This window comes from Ipomoea nil, unplaced genomic scaffold, assembly GCF_001879475.1.
Source record: "Ipomoea nil cultivar Tokyo-kokei standard unplaced genomic scaffold, Asagao_1.1 scaffold0684, whole genome shotgun sequence".
Taxonomy (NCBI): Eukaryota; Viridiplantae; Streptophyta; class Magnoliopsida; order Solanales; family Convolvulaceae; genus Ipomoea; species Ipomoea nil.
In genome coordinates this window covers 2383050-2399734 of record NW_017617112.1, presented here as the reverse complement: position 1 = coordinate 2399734, position 16685 = coordinate 2383050, and the positions used below count along the sequence as shown (strand labels likewise).

General features: G+C 38.3%; 3 protein-coding genes across 4 annotated transcripts in view; 2 read left to right on the top strand and 1 right to left on the bottom strand.

Moving 5' to 3' along the window:
• The window catches only part of LOC109175190 (disease resistance protein RPP13-like), a 175606-nt gene extending 159242 nt beyond the window's left edge, over positions 1-16364 (top strand). Inside the window, exon 8 of the transcript XR_002053260.1 lies at positions 16213-16364. The gene's annotated coding sequence lies outside the window, so the exon portion shown is untranslated. The remainder of the gene's footprint in view (positions 1-16212) is intronic.
• Positions 11198-11593, bottom strand: LOC109175144 (probable copper-transporting ATPase HMA5). The gene has a single exon (XM_019324397.1). It carries the CDS (start codon positions 11591-11593, stop codon positions 11198-11200), a length of 396 nt encoding a protein of 131 aa, XP_019179942.1.
• Positions 12940-16360, top strand: LOC109175188 (putative late blight resistance protein homolog R1B-12). Of its 2 annotated transcripts, XM_019324441.1 has the most exons (3): positions 12940-15768; positions 15895-15989; positions 16080-16360. In XM_019324441.1, the coding sequence occupies exons 1-3, from the start codon at positions 13151-13153 to the stop codon at positions 16103-16105; spliced, it is 2739 nt and encodes a 912-aa protein (XP_019179986.1). In that variant the 5' UTR covers positions 12940-13150; the 3' UTR covers positions 16106-16360. The 2 variants fall into 2 exon arrangements, with proteins under 2 accessions (XP_019179986.1, XP_019179985.1); XM_019324440.1 differs by having other exon boundaries at positions 15895-16360.
• Positions 16365-16685: the final 321 nt, after the last annotated feature.

Sequence of the window (16685 nt, the reverse complement as noted above, 5' to 3'; positions counted from 1 at the left end):
TACTCTCTTCTTTCAGCCAATCTGTGTTCCAGCTTTGCTTTGTTTGCCGGGCTCTTTGTTTAGGTGCTTAAACAAAGAGTCGTAGCACTTTTTATCCTGGGAAACCTAGGCTACAACGCTCCTAGCACTTGTGGGAGGTAGCAAATAAGGTTTTAAGGAAAAGAAACTTGTGTTCGAACTCGTGCTAAATCCTTTACCCAAACTCTCAACCTTTTCCTTCCCTGTTTTTCTGTTTCCCATAGAATATTAATATTTTCGTAGGATTATTATTTTTGGGAATTTCCAACCATATTACCCATCAATCTTAAAGCCTTATATCCGTTTCCCGTTGGTTGTTTGTCTCTAATTTCCTAGAAGAAATGGAGAATCCAGTTTTGCCAGTTCTCGGGGAGGAGAATGTTGTTGAGAACAACAATGGTGGGAATGGCAATAATGTTTCTAATTCCCAAGCTACACCAGTGAACATTGGTTCACAAGATGGTGGGAGCACCGAGGGATATATTCCCATGACTCGGGTACCTACGGTACCGAGTGGTTCGGCCGAAAGACCGGAGAAATTCACCGGTATTGGATCGAATTTCAAAAGGTGGCAACAAAAGATGTTGTTCTGCCTAGCAACTCTCGGCTTGGCGAGATTTTTGACCGAGAAGGTTCCCGAACTAAGGGAACATGATGCCCAATCCGTGATGGCAGTTGGCTATTGGAAGGATTCGAACTTCCTATGCCGAAACTACATCCTAAATGGATTATGTGATGCGTTGTACGATGTATATCGCAAGATTGGCACAGCGAAAGCTCTGTGGGAAGCCATGGATCACAAATACCGAAGTGAGGATGCCGACGCAAAGAAATTTGTGGTTGGCCGATTCCTTGACTTCAAAATGGTTGATTCCAAAACCGTGCTAACTCAGGTTGAAGATTTACAACTAATCTTTGATGAAATCCGTGACGAAGGCATAACGCTGAGTGAAGCCTTCCTAGTGGGATCTGTTATCCACTTGCTGCCTCCAGGGTGGAAGGACTTCAAAAATTACCTTAAGCATAAGCGAAAGGAAATGAACCTGGAGGACCTGATCCAGCGACTCCGAATTGAGGAGGGGAACAGGACGAATGATGGCAGAAATTCTGTCACTGTTGGCGCTAAAGCCAATGTTGTGGAGCATGCTAAAGGCTCCAAGAAGAACAAGAAGGACAAGCAAAAGCTAGGTCTGAAAGGAGGCATTACCAAGAAGAAATTTCATGGAAAGTGCTTCAATTGTGGCAAGACTGGCCACAAGTCCTCTGAGTGCAAAGTTCCAAAGAAGAAGAACAAGAGTTCTGAAGCCAACATGGTTGAGGAAAGCAATCAGAAGGAGGTCGAGATTAGCCTTTCGGCTATGGTGACCGAGGTGAACCTCGTGGACTCGAACCCACGAGAGTGGTTCATCGATACTGGTGCAACAAGGCATTTGTGTTGCAACCGAGAAATGTTCAACACCTTTGAGACCGTCGAGGGCGAGAAGGTTTGGATGGGAAACTCTGCTCAGTCTGCTGTGGAAGGCGTGGGCAAGGTGGTTCTAAAGATGACTTCCGGGAAGAAACTGACGTTGAACAACGTGCTGTATGTTCCAGAGCTGAGGAAGAATCTGGTGTCTGGCTCACTGTTGAACAAGCATGGCTTTCGCATGGTGTTCGAGTCAGACAAGGTTGTTTTGTCTAAGTTAGGAATGTTTGTAGGCAAAGGTTATGTAACTGATGGGCTTTTTAAGCTCAATGTAATGCCTATTATCATGAATAAGAGCAAAGTTAATTCCGTTTACTTGCTTGAGTCTTCCAATTTGTGGCATGGTAGACTAGGTCACGTTAATTATAATTCTATACGTAGATTAATTAACATGGACCATATTCCTAATTTTCAAATTAACACAAATAACAAATGTGAAATTTGTGTTGAGGCAAAATTAACGAAAGTACCTTTCAAATCGGTTGAAAGGGAAACTGAACCACTAGAATTAATCCATAGTGATTTGTGCGATTTTAGATCGATACAAACGAGAGATGGTAATAAATATTTTATCATGTTTATCGACGATAGCACACGTTATTGCTATGTGTATTTGCTGAAAAGCAAAGACGAAGCCTTGGAAAAATTCATTCTTTATAAGAATGAAGTTGAAAACCAACTTAATTGTAAAATTAAGAAAGTTAGAAGCGATCGAGGTGGTGAGTACGAAGCACCTATTGGTGACTTCTGTGCGAGTGTAGGTATAATACACGAGCGTACTGCACCTTACTCACCTCAATCGAACGGTGTTGCCGAACGAAAGAATCGTACATTGAAAGATATGATGAATGCGATGCTTATAAGTTCGGGCCTACCTCAAGACGCGTGGGGTGAGGCTATTTTGACAAGTAATTACCTTTTGAATAAGGTACCCCACAAGAAGCTCGATAAGACTCCTTATGAGCTGTGGAACGGTAGGAAACCTTCCTACCAGTACCAGAAAGTGTGGGGGTGTCTTGCCAAAGTTTTGGTGCCAACACCTAAGAAAGTAAAGATAGGTCCTAAGACGGTGGACTGTATCTTTATTGGCTATGCACATAATAGTAGTGCTTATCGGTTCTTAGTACACGAGTCCCATAATCCGGACGTACACGAGAACACGATAATAGAATCAAGGAATGCATCTTTCTTTGAAAATGTATTTCCTTGTAGGTCCAATGAGGGACCGAGTTTGTCAAAACGAACGTTTGACGAAGCTATGGATAATGATAGTGGGGAATCCGAGAGAGAACCCGAGCTCGAGCCGAGACGCAGTAAGCGGGCGAGAGTTGGAAAATCATTTGGTCCTGATTTTCTAACTTACTTGTTGGAGTACGATTCGAGTACTCTAACTTGTTTATTAGAAAATGAACCCGATTTTCTATCTTGTTTGATAGAAAATGAGCCTCGAACGTACGGAGAAGCCGTGACTTCTACAGAAGGACCAATGTGGAAAGAGGCTATTAAAAGTGAAGTGGATTCTATTTTACAGAATCACACTTGGGAACTTGTTGATCTTCCTCCGGGTAGTAAACCCTTAGGATCCAAGTGGGTCTTTAAAAGGAAGGTGATACCCGATGGTTCCATCGAGAATATAAGGCTAAGCTTGTAATCAAGGGTTACAGGCAACGCGAGGGCCTTGATTACTTCGACACGTATTCTCCCGTGACGAGAATAAACTCCATTAAAATGATACTTGCTATAGCCGCGCTGCGGAATTTGGAAGTTCATCAAATGGACGTTAAAACCGCTTTCCTAAATGGCGAGTTAGATGAGGAAATCTATATGGAACAACCCGAAGGGTTCGTGGTTCCAGGCCAAGAAAGGAAAGTGTGTAAGTTGGTTAAATCGCTATATGGTTTAAAACAAGCGCCTAAGCAATGGCACGAGAAGTTTGACCATGCGATGTTAACTAATGGATTTAAAATCAACGAAAGTGACAAATGTGTCTACGTTAAAGAAACGATAGACGGTTATGTCATTCTTTGTTTATACGTAGATGACATGCTCATCGTGGGTAGTAACGATCGAATGATCAAGTCTACCAAAAATATGTTAAATGCGAGATTTGACATGAAGGATATGGGTTTGGCTGATTTAATCCTCGGGATTAGAATCATTAGAAGACCTGATGGTCTGGTGTTAAGCCAATCACATTATATTGATAAAATCCTTGAAAAATTCAACAAGGATAATCATCAAGGGACTAGGACGCTATTAGATCGAAGCGTCATCTAACCAAGAACCACGGGGAGTGTATTTCTCAAGTAGAGTATGCTCGGGTTATTGGTAGTTTGATGTATCTAATGAGCTATACTAGGCCGGATATTGCCTTTGCGGTTAGTAAACTCAGTAGATATACGAGTAACCCCGGTGCTATGCACTGGACGGCAATAGTGAAGGTTCTGAGATACTTAAGGTATACTCGAGACCTTGGACTGCACTATGGGAGATATCCTGCTGTACTTGAAGGGTATAGCGACACTAGCTGGATATCTGATATTAAGGACTCTAAGTCCACGAGTGGCTACGTGTTTACACTAGCCGGTGCAGCCGTTGCATGGAAATCCTCTAAACATACCGTGATAGCTAGATCCACGATGGAATCTGAGCTGATAGCCTTGGACAAATGTTGTGAAGAGGCTGAATGGTTACGCCATTTTTTAGAGGATATTCCTAATTGGGAAAGACCTGTACATCCAATGTGTGTGCATTGCGATAGTCAAGCTGCAATTGGACGAGTACAGAATCATATGTATAATGGTAAGTCTAGACATGTGCGTCGTAGACATAATACCATTAGACAACTTCTCACAACTGGTGTTGTCTCGATTGACTACGTAAAGTCAATAGACAATATAGCGGATCCGCTAACCAAAGGGTTATGTAGAGTAGCTGTGGAGAAGTTGAGACGAGGAATGGGTCTAAAGCCCTTGGTATAAGTTCTATAGTGGACACCCAACCTAGCTGGCACCTAGGTTCAATGGGACAACTAAATTATGGAATGGAGCGTGTCACTGTGGGGGTCTTGGATTCCCTACCACTCCTCGTTAGAAACAGTGGCTCCCGCACAAGGTTAGCATGTTAAATGCTTTAGTGATTCAAATGTCGGTTGACATATGTGAGTATGCGGGATACTCGGGAAAGAATCACCTATGTGAGAGAGAAGTGAGGGTCGCTTCAAAGGAGAATTGACGGGCACAATTCTTCACAAACTCTTGCAGAACCAGGAATGGTGACCCACGACCAAAATGGGCACAAACATGAGAACAAAGCATGGTTGGGAGGTTCCTGTGTGAGATATGTCATCGTCTACACAAACAGCAGTCGGTTCAAAGACATCGCGTTCTACCGTACAGCTAGTAGAGTAAATGTATCTTCACGAGGGAAGGTTCAAAGGGTGTGACCCTACCTATCCTATGCAGGGATCGACCGTTGAACACAGTTGTTTCCGTTTTTAAAACTACCCCGAAAATCAATTTTCATTCATGTGGGGGATTGTTGGAAAAATTAGCTTAAAATGGCATAAAATGGCATATTAAGTGGCTATTTTGTGGTACAATTATCAGTGGGGTCCACTTCCGATCTGGGTTGGGTCAAAGTGGATTCGGATTCTTCGTAGTAAGACGAAGAGACTGATATATTGTACGCTCAAAACGGATAATGGGTGAATGAGATATTGATTCTCAAAGTAGACCCATTTAAGTTGGGAAATGAAGGGAAAATGTAGGACTTTGTCCCACATTGGTTTGGAAACAAGATTTGCCCCCCTTATATACATGAGCTCTTTTCAAGCTTGTAGAATTGTATAGCATAGAGGCTCTCTCGCGGGGGGGGGGGGGGGTGGTGCAAATCAAAATCCAACTAGAGGACATCGAAAAGGCTTGATTCAAGCCCGAGCTCGCGTGCGCCGGCACCTGCGGGCACGAATGTCGTCCGGAAATGGGCTGGCCTTGCGGGCTAAGTTATGCCTAACTTCGGTAACCGAACCGAGAGCACCTACTCTCGTGCTACAGAGGAGCAAGAGAGGTTGTGGTGCACCGAGAGCACAACTCTCGTGCATCTGTGACCACGAGAGTAGTGCACTTTCGGGTTGCACCACAGTGCGCACGAGAGTTGTACTCTCGTGTTGCCTGGTCCGTGTGCTCTCGTGTGAACCTGCACCCCAACGGTCTGAAACCCGAAAGTTCAGCCTGTTGTACAGATTAAACTCATCTGTTACGGAATTAATACTGTTTTAATTCCAATTTTTAAATTCTGAGTTTAATCCTACTTAGTGGTGACCGTTACAGGTGTTACACAATTGGTTTTAACACCAATTTAATGGCCATGTTGAATGCTATCACTCCAACATCCCTATATAAAGAGAGGTAGAAGCAGTAGCTTTTTACACAGTGAGAAACAAAGGAATTCCAGCAACTTTTCATCTCAAAACTTCTGCTTCTACTCTCTTCTTTCAGTCAATCTGTGTTCCAGCTTTGCTTTGTTTGCCGGGCTCTTTGTTTAGGTGCTTAAACAAAGAGTCGTAGCACGTTTTATCCTGGAAAACCTAGGCTACAACGCTCCTAGCACTTGTGGGAGGTAGCAAATAAGGTTTTAAGGAAAAGAAACTTGTGTTCGAACGCGTGCTAAATCCTTTACCCAAACTCTCAACCTTTTCCTTCCCTGTTTTTCTGTTTCCCATAGAATATTAATCTTTTCGTAGGATTATTATTTTTGGAAATTTCCAACCATATTACCCAACATAACCGTGGAAGAAATAACAATGGGTGCGACGGTAAATTTCCCGTCATTAAAAATCTTTTATGATGGGTTTTGATTTTTTAGTGACGGTTTTACCTCTCACTAATGAACAATTTTCTTGTAGTGAATGTTAGATAAACTAGTAATTGTCCCGTGCGATGCACGGATAAGACTTATACAGTGATAACTTAAGTAATTTTAGCATTAACATGAAGAATATTCTGTAAACGATATTGATTATGAAAGTTTACATGTAAAGATAAAAGAATATGTGAAACTAAAAGAAGTTGTTAGTCAGAAATCAATGAAACCAAAAATGCTATGAAAAGTAAGGCATGTAAAAATTTAAGTACAAATTAGTGAAGACTTCATGGTAAACAATTAAAATTTGTAGTCATTGTATAACTCAATTTTTAACATAAAAAGTATTAAAAAAATTTTTAGAAAAGTATAATAATAAAAGTATATTTAAAATACTTACAATAATAATAAATAAATAAATAAATATATATATATATATATATATATATATACATATATATATATATATATATATATATATATATATATATATATATATATATATATATATATATATATAGAGAGAGAGAGAGAGAGAGAGAGAGAGAGGAGATCAAGTGCAGCTATGTTGTTAGGTGTGGTCATATGGTCACTTACACGCCATTAGATTAGTTGATCTAATGAATCACATTAATCAAGATTCTTCTAGTATTTTCACGCACGTTCTCCTACCCAGCGAACTGCAAAGGTAAACTCGTCTTAGGGAACCGGAATAGGGAAAATCACATTGTTGTGTGTTTTATTGTGTAATTGATGCATTATTAGCCTTACTCTGGTGTATTTGTAGATTCCCATTGAGGCCAAGTTCAAGTGCGGCAACGCCTTCCCGTGTGGTCAGTGCGGCCGCACCAATTGTTATACAAATATACACCATCCATGTTAAGAAATGCACAGCAAAAAACAAACACAAATTAGGTATGCATCACCAAAAACGTACCAATAGATATGAATAAATACACCATACAGTGTTCGGGAATACACTATTGGTGTGTTTCACTGTGGTGTATTTTATTACACTATTGGTGCATGTTGTCAACACTGTTGATGTATTTCTGGAACTCGGATGCTATAAATGGCCACTGTAATTACCATAACACCCCCACTTACCAAAACGCGCTAAAATCGTCAAATCCTCAATATTAGCCACTGCCGTTAGATTAAATTGAGTCAACGACACAGATACGACCACACAGCTAATGACATGACCACATATCAGCTCTTTCTATATATATATATATATATATATATATATATATATATATATATATATATATATATATATATATATATATATATTCCGGATCAGGTGAGGACCTATCCTTAGGTGAGGACGTGAGGAATAATATGATCCTTTCATTTAATTAAACCAACGGCTGTGATTTAATTATATGCAATGAATTTAATTTTTTGTACTAATTTTGTTGTGCATTCGTACTCAGTTTGTTGTGCATTCATTCACAGTTTGTTGTGCATTCTGTGTTAGTTTGTTGTGCATTTATAGTGTGACTGTTGTGCATCCATCCCACTTTTTTTGGGTAGCGCGTTTTTGTTTTGTCGTAGCCTTTAGATCACTCAAAATGGATGATCTTGATTAGTCCTCACTTCCTCACCTAAGGATAAGTCCTCACCTGATCCAGAACCGGATTATATTCAAATACAAACTGGGCTTAAAATACAAACATGTGGAGTCGTTAGGTTCGTTGGATCTTGGGATTGGATGTCTAGGATTTGTTTAATTATTTATGGTGTTTTTAATGATGCGGTTAGCTGTTTTATTTTAGGGGGGTATTTTTGGATTTTTCATCTTGTGTAACCAGATTAATTCCTACACAATTACAATCACGTTTAGAATTTCGTGTGTTTCTCGGTCTCTCTCTCTCTATCATTTCCGTCTCTCTGCCAACGCTTTCCTCTAACGCCATCGATCGCCGTCTTCCTTAGCAGTCGGACGATGGTCGCTGGTGGGGATCGCGGTGGAGCCAAGCAACGTGGACCACCATCTGAGGATTTAGGTCGAGGTATTTTTGCCCTCTTTTCTCCTTTTGCGATTTTTTTGCTCGTTTTAGCATCTATTTTGTTGGGTTGTTGCTCGCTTGTTGGGGGATCGGGTGATTATGCATGTGTGTTTCCCGGCGAGTTCTGTGTTGTTGGTGGGGGTGGCTTACGGTAGTCGACGGTGGGATTGGGGCAGCCGACCTCGCCTTTGGGCGGTGGTCGATGGCAAGTTCTGTGTTTCCATTTTTTTTTTTTTTTTGGATGAGTTTTCTAATTCATATGATATTGAACCACGCAATTACAAATGACTTGTTATTGCTAAAGGATCTCTGGGATTTTCTGTTTCTTAGGCTTGAATTCTAGGAGAAATTAGAGATGTGAGATTCACCAATATACCAAGTTACTGACAGTTTCCCATTGGCAGTTTGGACCTGGTCAAATTCAGTAGGTAAATCCACTGCAATTGTTTTTGATGAATGAAGTTACGATAGTTCCAAACTGTGGTCACTTTCTCAGTGTTAATTTTGACTCTCAAGGATGTTTGTATTGCTTACAGCATGGATTTGCAAGGAATGTGGACTGGTCGCTTGTTAATTCTGAAAATGTTGAAGGAAATCTTGTTATTACTGTCAAGCTGAAGATTTTTTTTTTTGGGTTTTGCATACCCGTGACCCCGTGTGCACACCAGCACAAACCATCTCATTTTGTTGCATTATTGAACCACAGAATTACAAATGTCATCTATGTAGAAGTGTAATGTGTAGTTTAGAATATATATATATATATATATATATATATATATATATATATATATATATATATATATATATATATATAAAAGTTCAGCATCCGCCTAAGTAGTTAAGTTCATAATTACACATTTACACTGCCTATTGCCTAAGTTCATTTTGTTACTTGTTGCATTTACTATATTAATCTACCAAATCCATTTAGCTGTGTGCGCATATGTGTACGGCCATGTGCACCCCGCTAGTTCTAACCGTACTATTTATTACTAATTATACTACCATTTTAGGCACTATGTGCACAGGCTCTCATATCAGTGTGCACTTGCAAACAATAAATGCGTTACTCAATTTATATATATCAAAACTCATAGCACCAACTGTAATCTCCGTTCTAATTAAATTAATAACCAATACTTTTGAGTACTAAAAAAAAAAAAAAACAAAAACAAAAACAAAAAAAAACTAATACTTTAACTCGACACTTCACAACCTATTTTTAATGTGTGCACACATATGTCTGTGTGATCCCTAATTATTATCTATTAGACCAATTTTGGTATCCATTTATGTTTGTGTCTTAATTCGTTTGGTGCGCGTGTGCGTATTGGTGATGCTATGTGTACACTCGTCCTCAATTACCTGTGCAATTGTTGTTCTGGATTGCGTGAATGGTACCCATTTTTCGTGTGCACACCGATGTTAATATGTGTGCACTCATAGCTAAATAACTTATACGTCTCGTGCTCATATTAATACGGATTAGATCTACACGTGTGCACTAGAGTATATGCGTTTGTGATCCCTACTTACTATCCATTACACCGATTCGCTGGTGCCCAGTAATTATTATAATAATTAATTATTGCAGTAATAATAACAATAATATTTAAAGAAAATAGTAATAGTAATACTCAAAATAAGAATGAGTGGGTAGTAGTGCCATTCCAATTTTACACTATACGTGTGTACGGGGCTGGTGAACCATGAGCACACTTAGCGAAATAAAAATCACACTTTGAAAAAGTTCGTATGTTTACTGGTGAACCATGAGCACACTTAGCAATATAATTTACGTTGAAGGCAAATATATAAATACAAAAAATAAATAAATATATAAATACCAAAAATAAATAAATACATAAATACATAAATACATATATATATACATATATATATATATATATATATATATATATATATATATATTGACACCACTTCCCATTGTAGTTCCTTCATTGTGAGACTCATATATCAGATTCTTGTTGTCGTTATCATATAGAACAGTAATGTATAGAGTTCTAGTATATGATATTGGAAGTGTATTTCAACTTGGCGTCTTTATAAATAAATTTGGGGAAAAAATCCTTCCACTTCGTACAAATTCAGTACAGTGAGAACGTACAAATTCATTTCATAAGATCTTCGTCTCTTCCATACGCTTGAGTTCTAGTATATGATATTGGAAGTGTATTTCAACTTGGCGTCTATATAAAATAAAGTTACTGTTTTAATTCTTAAACATTACACATTCAATTATTTTCTAGCAAATGGTATTTTTTTTTGAATGGTACTAACTCAATCCCCCACACTAGAATCTAGAATTTGAACCTGAGACATCTCATCTGAGAAGTCATAGCTATACCGCTCGAGCACAAGACTTTTAGCCTCTTTAAAGGTATTTGATTGCCCCTACTAGTACAATGAGAGAGTATTTGTTGCTTTTCCGTCAATTAAATTTCTAGAAAAACTCTCCCGAAAACATTATAGATTATCTCTCAAGAACATTGTTGAGAAATAGATGGAGATAATTAGTATTTATCATCTATCATTGGACAATTGCTTCCCAACCTCTTAATTAATAGAGCAAATATGCATATGATGTTGCAAAAAGTTGTTTATGAGCACAAAATTTATATTCAATAAATATATTTAAAATTAATAAACTTGAAAAACATCAACCTCATATTGTCAACCAGAAGATATATATATCAAACTATTCTTGTCTTATCATCTTATAATTTAGTAGTATCCATATTGTCAACTGTTCTGATTGCAACGGAATGAAAACAAGAACTTAGTAGGAGATTTACCACACCACAACCAACAATCACTCAACTGTTATTCCACCTATCTCTAGACTATCTAACTTCTTGGGTCTCCTATAATTCTTCAACAGAAGAGAACTGCAAACAACACTCACTGAAGAGGCAGCCATTGCTGCACCGGCAATCCAAGGAGGGAGGCGGAATCGGGTGGATGGGAAGAGTGCCCCAGCAGCAATGGGAATTCCAAGCAGATTGTAACCCAAAGCCCAAAAGTAGTTCAATCGAATGCGGGAGAAGGTCTTCCTAGAAAGATGTATGGCAGTAATTACATCTTCCAGGTTGTTTTTCATGATCACAATGTCAGCTGCCTCTATGGCTATATCAGTCCCCGCGCCAATTGCCATTCCAACATCAGCTGCTACAAGGGCCGGAGAGTCGTTGATTCCATCTCCAACCATTGCTACTACTTTTCCTGAAGCCTATCATCAAACACGGACAGATTAATACAATTGAAAGTATCTAGGAATTTGGTGATTAACCCAACAAGGATTGGGCAAATTATGCCCTGGACCCGTGTCCACAAAGAACTGTGGACACGGGCCCAAAACGACGTCGTTTTTCAAAAAAAACGCGTCATTTAGTTAAAAAAAAAAAAAACCGCGCGCGTTTTGCAGTTAACGGCGTTATTTTTTTTTGGATTATGAATGTACAGTTATGCCGTTATGAATGTACAGTTATACCGTTATGAATGTACAGTTATGCAATTATGAAATTATGAACACAGAGCTCTAACATTATGAACTTACAATTATGAACATATATAGTGATAAAATTATGACCATGGAGCTTTAAAATTGTGAATATAGAGCTTCGAAGATTATGAATGTACAGTTATGGAGTTATGAATGTACAGTTATAGAGTTATGAATCTATAGTTATGGAGTTATGAATCTACAGTTATGAGATTATGAATCTACAGTATGGAATTATGAATGTATAGTTATTGATCGAATTATGAACAAAGAGCTCTAACATCATGAACTTACAATTATGAACATATAGTGATAAAATTATGAACATATAGTGATAAAATTATGAACATAGAGCTCTAAAATTGTGAACATAGAGCTTCGAAAATTATGAATGTACAATTATGGAGTTATGAATATACAATTATGGAGTTATGAATGTACAGTTATGGAATTATGAATGTACAGTTATAGAGTTATGAACGTACAGTTATGGAGTTATGAATGTACAGTTATTAACATATAGTAATAAAATTATGAACATATACTCCTATAACGAAGCAGTCTGAAATTAAAAAAAAAAAAAAAAAAAAAAAAAAAAAGAGATAACAGTGCCTAACGGCACTGTTACCCGTGTCCAGCAAGCATGCTGGACACGGGTCCAACGCATAACGATTGACAAGGATAGTGTTGGGCAGAGACCGATCAAGGGCCAAGTCTAGGCCCCGGTGGCTAGGGAGATTGTTGAGCGGAGGCTTGAAGGGTCAAGTGGACCACAATATCCTTATTACCCTTATTTTTGTTAGTGTGAAGGGATATATTGATTTTTATACTCATTATTTCTTAGAATTCCAAATCCAACCAAACAGTAGTTTTAATATTCTTAGTAATTTATTTTTTACCAACCAAATAATGTAATTAATTTTTCCTGTAATTTATTTTCAATGAAATTTGAATTATATTCCTCTTCAAATATTTTCAACAAATCAAACGGGGGTATGAAATTTACAAATTTTTTTGAAAAATTTAGAAGATAATACTGCACTGATAAAATAAAATAAAATAAGCAGTAGGCCATGTCTACTTTTGAATTATTGCACCAACAATGGAAACTTTAGAGCTGGAAAGCTAAATGTTAAAAAACGCTGTCGGCAAGGAATTATTGTACTGATCAGATCAGTAGCATTACCCAATTCCACTCAATCACTCATCTTTTGCTTCTGTTAATCTTCACACCTACACAGAGATAGAGAGAGAGAAAAAAGAATGGCTTGTGTAGCTGTAAATTCTCTTATCACAACATTAGAGCTGGAGTTCTTGCAACCCCAGCCTCGTCCAATCCTACAACAAATGGAACTCATCCCTTTTAACAAAGACCTCATCCAATCTCTCCATGGAAAGCTTGGTTTTCTGATACAACTGTTCGACAAGAGCAGAATGGATGGTGTTGAAGCAATTAAAGAGTTGGAAACAAAGCTCAGAGATGTAGCTTTCAGAGTAGAAGATGAAATTGAGCTCCATGTGGTAGATCTCTATAAAGAAGCTGACGAGGAAATGGGACAAGGGGACACTGAAGCCAAGAAAACCCAGCATTGTCATAGACTTAGTCATGTATTGCAACAAGCAATAGAAGACATTTATGCCATTAAAGAAGAGCTGGAGAAAGTCATGATGGAGTACAAGCATGTCATAGCTGTGCAAGGAAGGGAGACTACACTTGTTGATGATGTTGTTTCAAAATCTGATGATGAACTTGTCAAGACAGACGGTTCCGGTTCCTCCAATCGTGCTTCACACACTGAGGACATAATGGTCGGGAAAAACAATGAGTTCGACATTATAATGAAGATGCTAATACAACATTCATCTAAACAACGAGAAGTTGTCTCAATTCAAGGTATGGGAGGAATTGGCAAGACAACATTAGCAAGACAAGTTTATGAAAACCCATCAACTGTCTCCCACTTTGACAGACGACTATGGGTTGTTGTATCACAACATCACAATAAGAGGCAAATGCTCTTAGGTCTTCTTGGTTCTAATGTAAACAATAGCAGTGATGGGGACCTAGCATTACGACTCTACCAAAGTTTGAAGGGTCAAAGGTACTTGGTAGTGATGGATGATGTATGGAGCAAAGAGTCATGGAATGATGTTAACTCTTGCTTTCCAGATGATAAAAATGGGAGTCGAGTATTGTTGACTACTCGCATTGCAGAGGTGGCTACTTGTATTGGCTCTAAAAGTTACTTCTCCCATCAAATGCACTTATTAGATCAAAGTGAAAGTTGGGAATTATTTCATAAAAAGGCATGCAAATCACATGGTGTTGAATTTGAGACAATTGGGAGACCAATTGTTGAGAAATGTAAAGGATTGCCATTGGCAATTGTTGTGGTAGTAGGTTTATTTTCAAAACTCAACACCCTAGATGAGTGGAAGAATACTGCTAATGCTCTAATAAGTTCTTCAACATCAACTCTAGATGATGGAGAATGTTGGAGAATCCTCTCATTGAGTTATAGTCACTTGCCCCATAATTTAAAAGCTTGTTTTCTATATTTAGGAGTTTTTCCAGAAGATTATAAGATCAATGCTAACAATCTTGCAAGGTTATGGGCTGCGGAAGGATTTGTAAAAGCATTCAACAATGAGAGTTTTGAAGTGGCTAAAAGGTACATAAATGAACTTATGGATAGAAACTTAATTCTTGTAAGCAAAAGAAGTAGTTGTGGAAGAAAAATTAAGGAGTTTAGAGTACATGATTTATTGCATGCCTTTTGTGTAAAAGAAAGTCAGAATCAGAGCCTTTTGCATGTTGCATATGAAAGTGGTTCCAATTTCCCTGAGAAAGGTGTGCGTTGGATAAGAATGGAAAGGGTGTCATTTGAAGATTTTGACATCTCTGCATTACATTCTCTGTCAAAACACTGCTGGTCTATCTTTTATTTTCCGGAGTGGCGCAAACATTCAATAATTTTGGAATTTTTCAACCTATTGAGGGTACTCTATGTTACTGATGAATTCCAATCGCCAAGTCCGACTGTTCATATCCATTTGAGATACCTATGGATATTGAAGGCAGGTAGACGTAGACAGAGTCCTTATGATTCATTATTCTCCAACGCTTGGAATCTTCAAACATATAGTGCGTATGAAGATATTAAATTGAACCATTTGAATTTTCCACAACTACAGTATATTCACTGTGATGCATTTTCTGGAGCTTTTCCCAATTCTGTTCATCAAAACTTGCAGGCCATTAATCGTTTTCCGGATAGTCATTGCAACCAAGAGTTCTTAACAATAGTTCCTTACCTGAAGAAGGTAACTATTCATATGAGCAGAATAGATGATAGCACTAAGAACCTTGTCTGCTTAGAGCAGCTCGAGAGTTTGTCTATTCGTGTTTATATATTCTGGCTTGGAATTGAGGATATGATGGCTCCAATCGTTAACAATATTCTTCTCTTGAGAAACATTAGAAAGCTGAGGTTTGATTTTATGCATTCTGAGTGGAAGGTAATTAATAATGTTTTGAGCAAGTTACAAACGCTTGAGGTGCTCAAGTTCAGGGCTTCTAACCTTGGCGAAAAGTGGGAAGTACCAGAGAATGAGAAATTCAGCAACTTAATTTCTTTGGAAATTTCGCGTGGTAATCTCATGCATTGGGAAGTTGGTGCTGATAGTTTTCCAAAACTTGAGCGCCTATTCCTTAACAGATGCCTTGAATTGAGAGAGATCCCGAATAGCTTTGCAGACATTCAAACATTGAACTTCATCCAATTAGACTGGTGTAGTACTTCTATAGTGATGTCAGCCAAGAAAATTCAGGCTGATCAGCGTGACTATGGAAAGGAGAATATGGTTGTCATTTTGAACAGGTCTCTCGATCAATCTCCATTTCTTTTTCTCAATTGCTTTTTATTTCACTCTCAGTTCCTTTAATTTTTCTCCCAACTTCATTTAGTTTCATCACATCCTAATTTGTTTTCATTCATTCATGACAGTATACCTGTCGATTTTGGAGATGACTCCGATGAAGGCGAGTTTGAGGAAGATGACTCCGATGGAGGCGAGCTTGATGAAGATGACTCCGATGAAGGCGAGTTTGATGAAGATGACTCCGATGAAGGCGAGTTTGATGAAGATGACTCCGATGATGGCGAGTTTGATGAAGACGACTCCGATGGAGGCGAGCTTGATGAAGATGAGGAGTAGAATAAAAGAAGGGTGTGGGAAGAGCATGCAGATGGTTGTTGTGGCTGTTTTGCAATCTTGGTGTTTGAAATGGTTTTTGCTTAACAGGTTCTTCAGCTGCAAATTAGAATAGGGTATACATTACTATATTACTGTCTGTCTTGTATCTGCCTCTAGGAATGAACAATATAATCTGCTGGATTTAAGGCCTGCTACTTGCTAGATGGATTTAAGAATTGAACAAATATTTTGATCTGATCAACAATATAATATTAATAGTGAATTTTCTTTAACTTCAACGTAGCTGCATTAGCTTGGTCTTCTCTTAGGGCATCCTCAATAGTGGGAATTTTGAGGAGTTTAAGTGTGATTAAGAAAGAGAAAATAGAATGAGAGGAAAAAAAAAAAAAAAAACGAAATTAAAATCAAAAGCTGTAAAAGAAAAAAAAAATAAAGTGATTTACGCGCCCAGGCTGGCGCGATTGCACGCACCAGCCCGGGCGCGAGAGTTGCACCTCAGGCATGTGAGGCACAACTCTTCATTCAAATTGTGGGACCCACATTTTGATAATTTTGGAGTGCTTGCGGGAGCAAAAAAAAC